Below are 14,975 nucleotides of genomic sequence, written 5' to 3' on the forward strand. Positions count from 1 at the left end.
TAAATCAGTCTTGGATCTTGTAACCAGTTGCCTATAGATTTTCAGAAATGAATTAATAAAAATCTCAAAAAATATATCTAATACATATATAAGGTAGAGATATCTGCCATGATGCACACACACATATAGGCTCTAAACGAGAGGTATACGTAAGATTTCAGAAAGAATTCATTACCAGTTTGGTTTCATGTCTTAAGTTCTTATCGTAGTGGTATGATTCTTTAAAATTTTCTCTGACCTGTTCTAATTAACATGAAGAAATCGTTTCTTTGCTGCACTAGCTTTAAAAAAAAATAACAATTTTAAGAGACTCCAATGACCATTAATGCATTTTTTTATTCACGTATAGCAATTATATCCCAGAAGTGAGAATCATGTCAATTCCCAACCTTCGCTACATGAAGGTTAGTACCATGCTTATTTACGGGAAGAGAAAGGATTAATTGATCAAAGATGTGTGCAGGGCTTCCCTGGTGGCACAGTGGTTGAGAGTCCGCCTGCCGATGCAGGGGACACGGTTTCGTGCCCCGGTCCGGGAGGATCCCACATGCAGCGGAGCGGCTGGGCCCGTGAACCATGGCCGCTGAGCCTGCGCGTCCGGAGCCTGTGCTCCGCAGCGGGAGAGGCCACAGCAGTGAGAGGCCCGCGTACAGCCAAAAAAAAAAAAAAAAAACAGATGTGTGCATATGTGTATGTGGTGGCTGTGTGTATTTGACATGGGATGCAATGAGCAAGGGATAAAAAAGAAAAAAGTTTGAAATAAAAAGGGATTGAGATTTTAAGTGTCATTAAGCTGGGTTTCTTGATAACAGCATCTTTGAAATATATGCAGAAGGAGCAGTGTGCACATTACATTGAGGTAAAGGAAAGAAAGGAGATGTTAGACCCCACAGGCATCTTCAGCTCTCCTCCAGCCGGGAGATTCTCCATCTCATGTGTGTGTACGTGTGAGATATCAGGAATCAACTAGATTTCTTCTTTACCACAGCCCCTCTCTTCTTTGAGGTCCTTATCTCCCGCACAGACACCACAGTGAATTGCAGTGTTCGGCAGCAGCGTCTTAGTTCTTTCGTGCTGCTCATAAAGACACTTTTATAGTCCCTGTTCATTTTTTTTTTTTTTTTGCTAATGTAAAGAGCATAACAAACAAGGGCAAATTATGGTTCAAGAAATCTTAGAAGTCTTTTACAGTCTTGATGTGCCATTTTTTTTCTATGCTAATATATCTGGCTAGTCTGTGGCTCCCATATTTTATTTATGAGGGCTTCCTTCTTTTTAGTCCTTAAGTGGTGACCTGGGTAGGGCAAGAGTTGTAAACTTTAAACAATCACTTAGATAATGTGTATTTCTCAGAATTTCTGCAGCTAGTAATTGGCCCTTTCTGTGGGATCTATTCCATTTCCTCAGTGAAATAGCAGCTCCAGAGAGTATGTAGACTAGCATATAAGTAACAGAATAGGAGTTAGTGAGCACTTTGAGAATGCAGTGGTGAAGAGGCACAGGTGGGTGTTACTGTTCAAGAGTAATGCTGGAGGCGTGGAGGGCGGAGGGGGTGATGATTTTGTGATCTAAGCATCTAGGAAAGTGGACCTAGGTGGCAGCAGTGGAACATGTCTGAAAGATGCCTTTCCTTTTCCCCAGGAGAGCCAGGTCCTCCTGACTCTTACGAATCCAGTGGAAAACCTCACTCACGTGACTCTGTTGGAGTACGAGGAGGGGGACCCTGATGATATCAACAGCACTGCTAAGGTAAGAACGCTTTGCCTCATCCTGAGTAACCCTGACTTCTCCTGGAGTGGCTTCATTTGCCCTGGCTTAAAGGACTCCACACTGCCTCATTTTCACATCCAAACAGTCATCAAGTTCTTCTGATTTCACCTCTTGAGTTTTTTACTTTATCCACAAGCACACTGTCACTGCCCTTTTAGAAGGTCTCATCATTTCCTACGTGGACTGTGACAGTAACTTCCTAACTTCCTGTTTTTTCTTCACCCGCACTTCCATGCCAGCCCATCTTCCATCTTGCCATTAGGGTGATCTTTCTAATATCTAACTTTGATCATGGCATGCAGCTTGTTTGGTGTCCCTCTGACGGGATGAAATCCACATTCCTTGGCATAACTTAAGAGCTCCCTGATGTCCTCACCTCTCTCTTTTCTTCCAGGATGATCTTCCCTGAAACCCCCAAATCTAGCATTCTCGAAATTGTGCATATTAATGGTTGAGATCCAAGCATATCCAATGGGTCATAAACTTTCATGCTTCTAGAGGACTGCATATGCTATTCATTTTATCTAGAATTCCTCCTTCCCATCCCCACTCCCCTGACATACATGGCCACACTTCTCTTTCTGCCTGATGCGTACTCATTTTTCAAGACACAAAGGAAATAACATTTCCTTTTAAAAGCTGATGTGCCTCCACTAGATGCCCTCTGCTTACACAGAGTATACATAGCACCAAATGTATATTTTTTAATAGTCTATTTATTTATTTATTGGCTGTGTTGGGTCTTCGTTGCTGCATGCAGGCTTTCTCTGGTTGCGGCAAGCAGGGGCTACTCTCCGTTGCAGTGCGCGGGCTTCTCATTGTGGTGGCTTCTGTTGTTGCGGAGCATGAGTTCTAGGTGCGTGGCTTCAGTAGTTATGGCTCATGGGCTTAGTAGCTGTGGCGCACGGGCTTAGTTACTCTGCAGCATGTGGGATCTTCCCGGACCAGGGATCGAACCCGTATCCCCTGCAGTGGCAGGCGGATTCTTAACCACTGCACCACCAGGGAAGTCCAAGTACTAAATATTAAAATAGGTAATTTTGACTCTCAGTGTTGGTTGAGTGAATGAAATGAGGCCTTTCTACTTTTTGCTACTTCATGATTCATCTAGCACTTGAATTTTAGAACAAGAACTTTTCTCTATAGACCATCTATTACTGACTCATAATTCAGCATGATACTCATAACAAAAGTTGGTAGAAAGGATGCCTGTATCTTTAATTAGCTGTTATTCAAGTTATACTTATTAGTAGAGAATTTATCTTTTTTTTTTACTTCTGCTTTTTAATGATTTCATTTACTAGCATCACTTCCAAAGAGAGATGACACTCATCTGTCCTTGCTCCTTTTTAAAATAACACTAATAAGCTGTGCCAGTGAGGATAGAGACAGAAATAAGTGCCTGATGAGTATACCCAGCTTATGGATTTGCCGTTTTTCTCTCTCTTTACAGCTCCCCGGCCACATTCATATCCATAATTAGTAATGTTGTTTACATTGTTATCTGTTAACTTCTAACATAGCGAAGTTGAAGCCTAGTTACAACATAAGGCTAAGTGTAAAGAATGCTTAACTGTTTTTCATGGCCATAAACATACCCAATATATGCATTTCAGAAAATATGTTGGAACCACTGTTTCACATTATGTTTTTTCTTTTTTAAAAAAATGAGGGCTTCCCTGGTGGCGCAGTGGTTGAGAGTCCGCCTGTCGATGCAGGGGACACGGGTTCGTGCCCCGGTCCAGGAGGATCCCACATGCCGCGGAGCGGCTAGGCCTGTGAGCCATGGCCGCTGAGCCTGCGCGTCCGGAGCCTGTGCTCCGCAACTGGAGAGGCCACGACAGTGAGAGGCCCGCGTACCGCAAAAAAACAAACAAATATGAAGAACTGTTTCAGATGTACCACAAAGCATAAAGAATAACATAGCAAACACCCATATTCCCCCAGCCCCTTAAGAAATAAAACATTAAAGACAGTTGAAGCCCCTGCATCCTGCCCACTTAAATTCCCCTTAGCAGCCCCAATGAAGTAAGCACTCACCTGACTTTACCATTCCCTTAAATTTCTTTGTTCTTATACTTTTATCAGAAATGTCCAAACAATATGTTAAACTTTTTATAAGTGAAATAATGTTGCTTACTTCTGCTTACTTCTGCATGTCTAGGTCAGGGCAATACTTTTCTGTATTCCACTGAATGAATGTTCTACAACGCACTGATTCCTTCTGAGGCAGCCCTCTTTGTGTTGCTCTCCAGGTGGTGGTGCCTCCCAAAGAGCTTGTTTTAGCCGGCAAGGATGCAGCAGCAGAGTATGATGAGTTGGCAGAACCCCAGGACTTTCAGGATGATCCTGAGTGAGTGATCCTTTTGTGACACACACACACACACACACACACACACACGCCACAGTTGGCTGGTACACGAAGCCCACTCACAGATCTCAATTTTCTTATCTGAATTTTTAAAGTAATTTTTTCTTCCTATTTATAAAAATAATTACTATAGAAATTTGGTGAATATATATTTATTTCTATATATAAAACCATGAAGAAGAAAATAAAATTTCACCACCAGAGATTAGCACCATTAACATTTGCATCATTGGGATCATTCTGTAAGCACAGTGTTTTTAACCTATGTTTCCTGTGTTAAAAAATTTTCAAGTGCATGATTGTTCATGGTTGTGGACAGGATATAGTATTCTATCCCCAAAGATTTACCATTGGATTTGTCCCCCTGCCCCCCAGCCTTTCCATCTTAGAGTAACAGATTTTACTCTCTCATACCTAATAACTGAGAAGTAAAAAACCAAACCTTTCCCAGATGAAGAATACATCAGTCAGGTTCCAGTCTAAAAACAGGAATCACATCAGTTATCTGAACAGAGAGAATTTAATATAAAGATTTGTTAACTGGGTAACTTCAAAGGTTAAGAAGAAATCTGCAATATCCCAGAGATGGTAATTTTATGAAGCAGTTACCACTCCTAGGGCTGAGGGAACAAAGGGAAATGGTTTAAATGATTCAAATTCAGAAGCTTGAAGGAGGAGCCCCATGGAGCTGAAACTCAGACCTCTGGGAAATGGGAGCAGGGACACTGCCTCACTGGTGCTGGCATCACAGGGTGCCAGAGGAGGGGTGGTATGCTGAAGCTGGTTATGCAGTTGGAAAACCTGGATACTGCCGCTTCCTGAGTGAAGAGGCATTGCTAGAGTGCTGCCCACAGGAGCTGCATGCAGACAGGAAGCTCACCGGGAGAACCAGGCCCCTTCTTCCTGCAGGCTTCTGGTCTCCGTTAGAGCCCCTAAAGGGAGCCTGGTAAGGAACCAGCCTACCAAGCAGAAATGTGGTTAGCAGAATCCTGTGTCACAAAGCAGGCTACAGAGCTGAAAAGCAATAGCATTTAATACACTGGTGTAGGGAATATTTAAGGTTTTTTAACAGAATGATCAAAAGCTCCTTCCGCAAGATCCCGGAAAGAAGAAATAACATGGGACAAATTAGAAAGACAAAGTGAGAGCAAAGAGGAGGTTAGTACGGTGATTACCAAACTTGGGTGAACTTCAGAAAGCACCAGCGTGGGTGTTTTAATTTTTTTTTTTAATTCTATATAGAGTACCAGACCCCACAGCTTCTCTTTAACAGGTCTAGGTAGGCACCAGGAATCTGAATTTTTTTTAAAAAAGCTTCCCAGGCATCAGTGGTTGCCTGGGAAATTAAGGCTAGGAAGACTTTTTCTTTTTTACTATTTTTGAACTGAATTTTTAAAGTGAATCTGATGTAAATCAAAAGTTTGATTAGTTACTTCAAAGTGATTGTGTTAATATAATACAAAATGCATTCTCTATAATCCTTGCTTTATATAAATTATATTAATTTAAGTACAGAAATTTGTTAAGCCAAGGTGAACTTCTGGAAAGATCATCTGAGATAAATTCCAGTCAGATTACATGACAGATTAATGAAAGATTGAATTAATTATATTCCATATTATTGTACCTTATAGGACTTCCAGATATCTAGAACTTAGTAGTGCTAATACTGGATAATATGTAAATATTTGATTTGAGTAACTTTTCTTAAAGTAATTGAGTATCATCTGGATAGTAGATCAAGTTCTGTTTATTTCATGGCCTTTTGACTTTTTGAAGCTAAGTTATTTAAACACAAACTTCAAGTGCATATCAGAAAACTGAAATGGAAACTTCAACTAAGAGATTTTTTTCTATTCTAAAAATTCCTAATTTACAGACTCTATTTACAAAACACACTGATTTATGGTATTCCAGAAACTCCTTTAAAGCTCCAAGTTAGCATCTGTCTATATCCTACAGAAATAATACCATATGTATATAAAGGTTAATGTGAAGGGATGTTTGTAACAGAGGAAATCAGTGTATACTAATTATGGTCGCTATGTACCCATTAAGTAGAATGGAGAAGACCTAGATATACCAATATGAACAGGTGTTTGTGATAAACAGTGAAAGAAAGCATGTTACAGAATAGTGTCCCTTTTGTGTTGTTTAAAAAAGCAGAAAAGTGTAAGTGCACAGAAAAATATTTGGTAGGTTAAGAACCAAACGTTTACAGTTGTTCTCTGTACTGAAGAGGAAAATAAGAGGAAAGACTTACCTTTCCCCATTTAAAATTTTTATGACTATATTTTACTGTTGTAATATTTAAAAAATAAGGAGGTCAGCATTTTGCTGAAGAAACTCTTCATTGTTGACGAACGGGATGGTGGTCATATCTTGTCAACAGAGATTTCCTGTGGGGCATAAAATGACTGTGAGTCTTAACAGGCTTGGCTGACTTGCGACCTAATACTATGCTTATTTCCTTCCATAGCATTATAGCCTTCAGAAAGGCCAACAAAGTGGGTATTTTCATCAAAGTGACCCCACAGCGTGAGGAGGGCGAAGTGACCGTGTGCTTTAAGATGAAGCACGATTTTAAAAACCTGGCCACCCCCATCCGCCCCATCGAAGAAGCTGACCAGGGTACAGAGGTCATCTGGCTCACCCAGCATGTGGAACTCAGCTTGGGCCCGCTTCTTCCTTAAAGTGTTCCAGTGGCGGGCAGATCCCAAAGGACAGTATCATCACAAACCCGCGTTAAAATGTGGAAGCCGCTGCTTCGTTAGGCCTTGTTTATAATGATGTACCCATGCACTACTGAATCCTGTTCCTAGGAGGTTGGGGGCATAGGCAAGGCATTAGGAACACAGGGTGACTGCTGTTCCTCTGGCCCTCTCTTCTGTTAACACCCATAAGTCTGTGTCTCCCTCACTGAACCCTGCACGTTGACTAACAACAGCATAGTTCCATCCCAAGAAAGGGGGTGGCTGTTCCTTGGAGTGGCATTCGATTGACCACTTGAGAAACTGACCATACTATCTCCCGATCTGATCTCATAAAGGATCACAGTCTCACAGATGAAACTTAAAATAACCAAAAGGAAAAAAAATAAAATAAAATAACCAAAAGGTAGGCCCGCTATTGATGACCCAGCATTGGTCTCAGTATACCAGCTGCTTTTTGCAGTCCACTAGATATAATCTAGCACTCTAAACATATCCCTTCACTTGCCATCTTGGCTCCCATCCATCTGACAGGATAATAGAATCGTCATGTTGTCTTTAGTTTTGTGATGATTGGAAAAACCTGTGAAATAGTTAAGGCACCTTAATTTGCCCTCTTTTAAGTGAATATAAGATACTTATTTATTAATTGTTCTTAAAAATTTTTTCCCAGTAGAATACAGAACTTTTTCTTCTAGGAAGAATTTGAGAAGCAAGCAATTACGTGTCATGTCAAGGGGGTGGCAAATTCTGTTCATTTTAACTGTCACCACAATATCCAGGGACTGATGCTGCCGCAGCGAGCCCATCTTTATGTCTTACGCCCTACGCTTCTCTTCGGCTCGGCCTCTTTAACTCAGTAAGTTGTTCTGAGTACTGGGGACCTGGAAAGAGCCCAAAGAAAACTTGGTGGACAAGTTCACTTCTGGAATTCAGAAAACATTTTAAATGTCAGATGTTTATCATGATCTGAACTAATGTTCTTTCCATTGATTTGAAGGGGAAGTTAACATTTGTAATCTCTTGAATCCAAAACTGGATATTCAGGAAGAGAACCTTCTCCCTTCCTGCATTTAAGACTTTTATCATACGGTTTGTCAAATAAGAGCATTTTGACCATAAATCATAAAGAATACTTGCCTAACAGCACACATGCTGTTTTCACTTGGTATCCTGGAGTTGGGTTGCTAACCTTAATTTCTGTGATGTCTTCTCAACTGAGACTTGACAAAGTAGACCACCACCTGTACCACATCATTTTCTGTAAATGTATTGTTAGCAAGCAGCCAACAGACCTTTGGGGAAAGAGAAATTTCCTGTTTATTCTGGTTTTGCTTTTAAGTTCAAGCCTTTAGTTTTCTTTTAAAAATTAAAGGTATATGTAGTAATCTAGAGTACAGACAGGACATAGTTACTTTTCAGTTCCCCTTGGAAGATAAAAATATTTAGGAAGCCTCTGAAAGACACTAAATAGTACTCTTAAAATCAAGCCAATATTATGAAACAGTATTCCACAGAGCAATATATATGCTGCAGTATGAGGAAAAAAACATTCATGTCTCCAATATTATGACAGTAATAAGGCTTAGCCTGTTAGGAGTTGGGGCAGGGTGTTGCATAATGACAAATCTGCAGACTATAGAAATAGCTTAACTTTCTGTGACCCCACGAAGTGTCAAATTAATTTATATTTCACTACTCACTACAGCCTCCTGTGACGTGAGTGCTCCATATTTGCCAGTGGAGGAGATAAGCCTCAAGGTAGAGGATAGCTTCCTATGTTTACACGTTTGCGTCGACTACACACAGTTGCGTGTTGAAGGCATATAGCTGGTGTTTGTTCCCAGAAATAATAATGTTGAAGTAATGGGTCTCATCACCCCCATGTGACACAGAAACACAAAAACACTATTGATCATAGAATTTTTTCCTCAGAAGCCAAATTAACTTGCAGAATAACAGAGCCATTGATTTAATGGTTCCTCAAGATAGTTTTCAGTGCAAGCTGGTCCTTCGTGTGTTTGTTAGTAGAAATGGTTCAATACCTGCAGCTGGTGAATTTGGAATTTTATTTGTTCCTTTTTTACATTCGATTAGGTGCAAGATTTTTAAAGTATAGTCAGCGTGCACCACTGCAGGCAAATTAGATGTCATTAGCACTAGAAACTACAGTTTTGGAAACTTAAAGCTAAGTTAATTTGAATTTGTGATTTGATTAGCCCACCAGAGTTTTCTTTTGTTCAGACTGTTTAATGAGCTAAATGTAATGCATATTTGTAAAGAAACATCCTTTTTGGTCCCTTTTGGGAATGAGAGGCACTCTTTGGTCTTTATGAACGACAGGTTACTGTTTTGCCTGATTGCTTAACTTCGTGTGGTGAAATAAAGCAGAAAAAGCTTGAAAAGTGTCTTTTGTTTGGTTTCATGAAGACTGATTGGAGTAGCATGCCAGGGGTGGAGTTAGGGTTAGCATGCGAGTCAGTGGGGCGTGCTCCCTTCTTGCATTTGTCTAAATGAACTAAGGTAAAACCTCAAGGTAGTTCACTGTAATATTATATAGATAGATGTTGCTTGAGCTCCTTATGAACGTACTATCAGAACCAATGTGTAACTGGTAGGTTGTTAGGACTCTACCAGCTTTTATCCTGGGTCATTGCTCCCAAAGATATCCTTTTAAGTGTACAAAGTGGCCCAGCCCTCTCAGGTAGCCACTCGTCCACTTTCATCTGTACTCAACTTTTCCCTCCTCTTAGTGTAGATTCATCAACTACTTCCCTTGCTCTCTACACCCTAGCCACACAAGTCTCTGCTATTCCTGAGTCACCCCAGGGTGCGCCCTCTCAGGTTCTTTGCACTGGCTCTTCCCTCTGCCTGGAAAACTCTTCTCCCAGATATCTGTACAACTCAAACCCCTGCCAGTCAGGTCTGTGCTTAAATGCTTCCTTCTTAGGCTTTCCCTGACCTCCCTATGTGATAATGTAAACTGCCCTTCCCTAAACACGTATCCCCCTTCTTTGCTGCTTTTTTTCCCCATAGCACTGATTACTATCCAGCACTATATACTTTATTTTTTGTTTCATCATAGCTCCACAGTACAGGGATTTTTGTCTTTTTAAAGAAATTGATGTATCTGCAGAGCGTAGAGCAATGCCTGGCAAGTAGCAGACAACCAATATTTGTTAAATAAATTAATACCATCTTCCTTTTCCTTGTTTACGTAGCGTTGGTCTTTTATCTTTTTTAAAAATATATATACATATGCCTCTATTTGTCATAAGCCAAATACCTTAACTTCCCTTGAGCTCTCTTGTTCCGGTGTTAGCTCAACCTAGGATACTCCCTAGGTATCCTACTCCCATCTAGATGTGGTCTTAATCTGTAGTACTTAACCTCTCCAGGGCATTTACCTCTGCCTAGTATTGGGTTTTGTATGTGTATAGTTCCTTTGCTGTAATGCACACCCTTGCAGAGCCAAATCCAGGCTCCTTTGTCATCTCTTTCTCCTGTATTCCAGTCAGAGGGTAGCCTGGAATAAACTCAGAGCCAGGTCACTTGCTCAATTGCAATATAGCTGATCCTTGAACAATGCAGGGGTTAGGGACACTGATGCTGGGGCAGTCAAAAACCTGTGTGTAATTTTACAGTCGGCCCTCTGTATCCAAGGTTCTGTATCCATGCATTCATGTAGTATTGTAGTATGTATTTAGTGGGGGAGAAAAGTGTGTGTAAGTGGACCCACGCAGTTCAAACCTGTGTTGTTCAAGGGTCAAGTGTAGTTAGGTTTATTTATCCCTATTTTCTGGTGGTCAGGGACATCAATAGTGGCATATATTTCACAATACAAACCACCTATACAAGACAATGACTTTAAGTGTTAAGTGAAAGTAACATTAAATGATATGGAATCAAATAGTGAGAAAGTTGTATCTTTCTCATGCCCTGCTCCCCTCTCCCCATCCTTCTGTCAAATAAGGATAAAGTATCAGTTCTCTTATGTAGCACTTTTTTTTCTTTTAAACATAGGCTTCTGTCTCAGAGCCTTTGGCAGACAACAGAGGCTTACTTACTAAAAAATATTGTTTCATTTTCATTGTACTTGTTCTTAAGGCTACATCTACACAAGTGATACTAATTTTCCATTTACAGAAGTGATAAAAAATGTTCCTCTTAAAATATATTTAAGTAACATGAGGAGACTTAGAAGTTCCACTTGTGCCTATCACGTAGATGTGTGGAAAGAGTGTCACGCTGACTCAGAGTGGACAGATGACAAAATGATAAATTTTATTGGATCTATATCAGATAGCTGATGTGGCAGGGCAGTCAACTAGCCTGAATTTCAAGGAAGGACAGACCCCTCCAAGGAGAGGTGGGATGTAGACTGGCTCACCTGTAGCAGAGCATGGGAGGAAGAAGTGTTGACCAACATATAAGCAGGTAAGAGGAAATCAACTAAAAGAATTGCTAAAGGCCAAACTGGGGCTGACATGACAGTATAAAACCCCTGGGAGCCTGAGATACTAGGGGACCTTGCATGCACTGACAAGCTCTTTCCAAAACCTCCACCGGGTGTTCATGAGAAAGACCTGGGGGCAGTGGGGTGCTGGAGCTCTACAGAGCCTCCCTTGGTTTGGAGGCATGCAAAGGAAGGAGGAGTAGGAAAGGCGTGAAACCTTGCCTCCCCCTGGCTAGGCCCTTCCCTCATTAGGAGCAAAAAGGCCTAAGCCACTGGGGGAGGAGCAGAAAACCCTGTCTCCCTAGAACACAGGTAAAGGCCCGTTGCTGCTGGGACAAGGTAAGAAAAAACCTCTACCCTTGGGAGGGACAGGATTCAGTCCTGAGCCCCCCCCAGGATTTTATACCAATACCATTAAAGGCCTCTTGCCAATGCAAGAAGGGCAAGAAACTCTCCCCCCTCAAGACCAACCACAGATACAAGTCAGGGTTTGGCTGCCACAGAGAGGAGGGGCAAGAATGCTGAGAAAAGACCCATTCCCAAGGCCTGGGCACGAAGGACCTACTAAAGACTGAGGCTTTGGGACTTCCCTGGTGACGCAGTGGTTAAGAATCTGCCTGCTGGACTTCCCTGGTGGCGCGGTGGTTGAGAGTCCGCCTGCCAATGCAGGGGACAGGGGTTCGAGCCCTGGTTCAGGAAGATCCCGTGTGATGCAGAGCAACTAAGCCCGTGCACCACAACTACTGAGCCTGCAAGCCACAACTACTGAGCCCGTGAGCCACAACTACTGAGCCTCCGTGCCACAACTGAAGCCCTTGCGCCTAGAGCCCGTGCTCCGCAACGAAGAGGGGCCACCGCAATGAGAAGCCCACGCACCACAACGAAGAGTAGCCCCTGCTCGCCGCAACCAGAGAAAGCCCATGTGCAGCAATGAAGACCCAACACAGCCAAAAATAATTAATTTTTTAAAAATTAAAAAAAAAGACTGAGGCTTAATTAGAACAAAGAATCCCTGAGTCTTTCCTGACTCCCAATGTAGCAAGCAGCTGCTGGGGGCATGGGCAAAGGCATAGAGACTTAACCATATGGTACAGGTATGCAGGACAGCTGAAAGCTAAGGATGAAGTATGAACACTTGAGAAAAATTCTTAAGCTCCAAAGTACAAAATTAGTGGATATGAAACCTGTGGTTTCAAACACTGAAGGCAACCATCGCAACAACAAAACTCAAACCTAGCTCAATTTCTGACCAGAATGACCAAGCACCACATGAATGGCCTGACAGAAGAGGCTTGCCTATTTCCAAGCATTAATACCATTGACTTCAGTCTCTACTGTTATATAATTAATGACTGGCATTCAATAAAAATTTTGAGATACTCAAAGAAGCAAGAAAAGTCAACCCATTTGTGATAGACAATCAATGAGACCCTATACAGGTATGACCTAGATGTTGGAATTATTGGTCAGGGACTTCAACTCTGATTAACATGTCGAAGATCTAGTTGAAAATAGGGATAATATGCATGACAGATTTCAGCAGAGAGGTAGAAACTATAAGAAAGGGACAAATTGAAATGAAAACCACAGGATCAGAGATGAGGAATGTTTTCTCTGGGCTCATCAGAACACCTTGTCATACTTGAGGAAATAATCAGGAAACTTGGAAACGGATCAATAGAAATTATCCAAACTGAAACTCTCAAAAAGAAAACAATAGCTTATTCAAGGTCTATAGGATGATATCAAATAGTCTAACGTGTAATTGGAGTCCCAGATGGAGAAGAAACTGGGCAGAATATTTAAAGAGATGACACTTAAGAATTTTCAAAATACAATGAAGGACAACAAATCACAGACGCACGAAGCTCAGATAAACGCAAGCACTTTCTTATACAGGAAAAAGACATACCATATGATCAAGTAATCCCACTCCTAGGTATTTACACATGCAAAATGAAAACCTATGTCTGTACAACAACCTGTATGTGAGTGTTTATAATGCCTTTATTTATTTATTTTGGGTTTTTTTTTTAACATCTTTATTGGAGTATACTTACTTTACAATGGTGTTAGTTTCTGCTTTATAACAGTGAATCCGCTATACATATACATATATCCTCATAACTCCTCCCTCTGTGTCTCCCTCCCACCTTCCCTATCCCACCTATCTAGGTGGTCAGAAAGCACCGAGCTGATCTCCCTGTGCTATGCGGCTGCTTCCCACTAGCTATCTATTTTACATTTGGTAGTGTGTATACGTCAATGCCACTCTCTCACTTCATCCCAGCTTACCCTTCCCCCTCCCCGTGTCCTCAAGTCCATTCTCTACGTCTGTGTCTTTATTCCTGTCCTGCCCTTAGGTTCTTCAGAACCTTTTTTTTTTTTTTTTTAGATTCCATGTATATGTGTTAGCATACGGTATTCGTTTTTCTCTTTCTGACTTACTTCACTCTGTATGACAGACTCTAGGTCCATCCACCTCACTACAAATAACTCAATTTTGTTTCTTTTTATGGCTGAGTAATATTCCATTGTATATATGTGCCACATCTTCTTTATCCATTCATCTGTCGATGGACACTTAGGTTGCTTCCATGTCCTGGCTATTGCAAATAGAGCTGCAATGAACATTGTGGTACATGATTCTTTTTGAATTATGGTTTTCTCAGGGTATATGCCCAGTAGTAGGATTGCTGGGTCCTATGGTAGTTCTATTTTTAGTTTTTTGAGGAACCTCCATACTGTTCTCCATAGTGGCTGAACCAATTCACATTCCCACCAGCAGTGCAAGAGTGTTCCCTTTTCTCCACACCCTCTCCAGCATTTATTGTTTGTAGATTTTTTGATGATGGCCATTCTGACTGGTGTGAGGTGATACCTCATTGTAGTTTTGATTTGCATTTCTCTAATGAATGGTGATGTTGAGCATCCTTTCATGTGTTTGTTGGCAGTCTGTATGTCTTCTTTGGAGAAATGTCTGTTTAGGTCTTCTGCCCAGCTTTGGATTGGGTTGTTTGTCTTTTTGATATTGAGCTGCCTGAGCTTATGCCTTTATTTATATTCATTCAAATCTGGAACAACTCAAATGTTCATCAACTGGCAAGTGTGTGTGTGGGGGGGTGGTGTGTGTTTAACCCCAGGTGCATCCATACAATGAAATTCTCAGCAATAAAAAGGAACAAATTACTGATACATGTGACAATATGGATGAATTTCAAATACAATATGCGAAGAGAAAGAAATCAGACCCAAAAGGCAATACAGGATTCCATTTATGATATTCTGGAAATGGCAAAACTATAGGGGCAGAACACAGATCAGTGGTTGCCGTGGACCAAGCATGGGGAGAAGTGGATTCACTCAGCACAAGGGAACTTTTGGGGCTGACAGATGATAGAACTATTCTATATTTGTACGACTATATGTAAAAATTCATAACTGTTCAAGTAAAAAGGGTAAAATTTTACTCTACACAAATTTTGCTTTAAACCTAATTGTTAAGACATAAGGTGGCATAAATAAAAGTATTTGTTTGATGATAGGATATGTCAAAAATTATGAAAGTGATACCAGGACGCTTGAAATTCATACAATATCGGCAGTGTGGTTATGAGTTGTTCCAAAAACGATGTAACAGTACATGTGTTGATCCATAGGACCCTTT

At 41.1% G+C, this 14,975-nt stretch overlaps 1 protein-coding gene across 1 annotated transcript in view; it reads left to right on the plus strand.

Moving 5' to 3' along the window:
• Window positions 1-9,260, plus strand: part of DCTN4 (dynactin subunit 4) — a 32,965-nt gene extending 23,705 nt beyond the window's left edge. The window contains exons 10-13 of the mRNA XM_032629126.1: window positions 350-404; window positions 1,642-1,749; window positions 4,026-4,123; window positions 6,621-9,260. Coding sequence (XP_032485017.1) covers window positions 350-404; window positions 1,642-1,749; window positions 4,026-4,123; window positions 6,621-6,834 — 475 coding nt within the window. The 3' untranslated portion in view covers window positions 6,835-9,260. The remainder of the gene's footprint in view (window positions 1-349; window positions 405-1,641; window positions 1,750-4,025; window positions 4,124-6,620) is intronic.
• The last annotated feature ends 5,715 nt before the right edge of the window (window positions 9,261-14,975 follow it).

Source organism: Phocoena sinus, chromosome 3, assembly GCF_008692025.1.
Source record: "Phocoena sinus isolate mPhoSin1 chromosome 3, mPhoSin1.pri, whole genome shotgun sequence".
NCBI lineage: Eukaryota > Metazoa > Chordata > Mammalia > Artiodactyla > Phocoenidae > Phocoena > Phocoena sinus.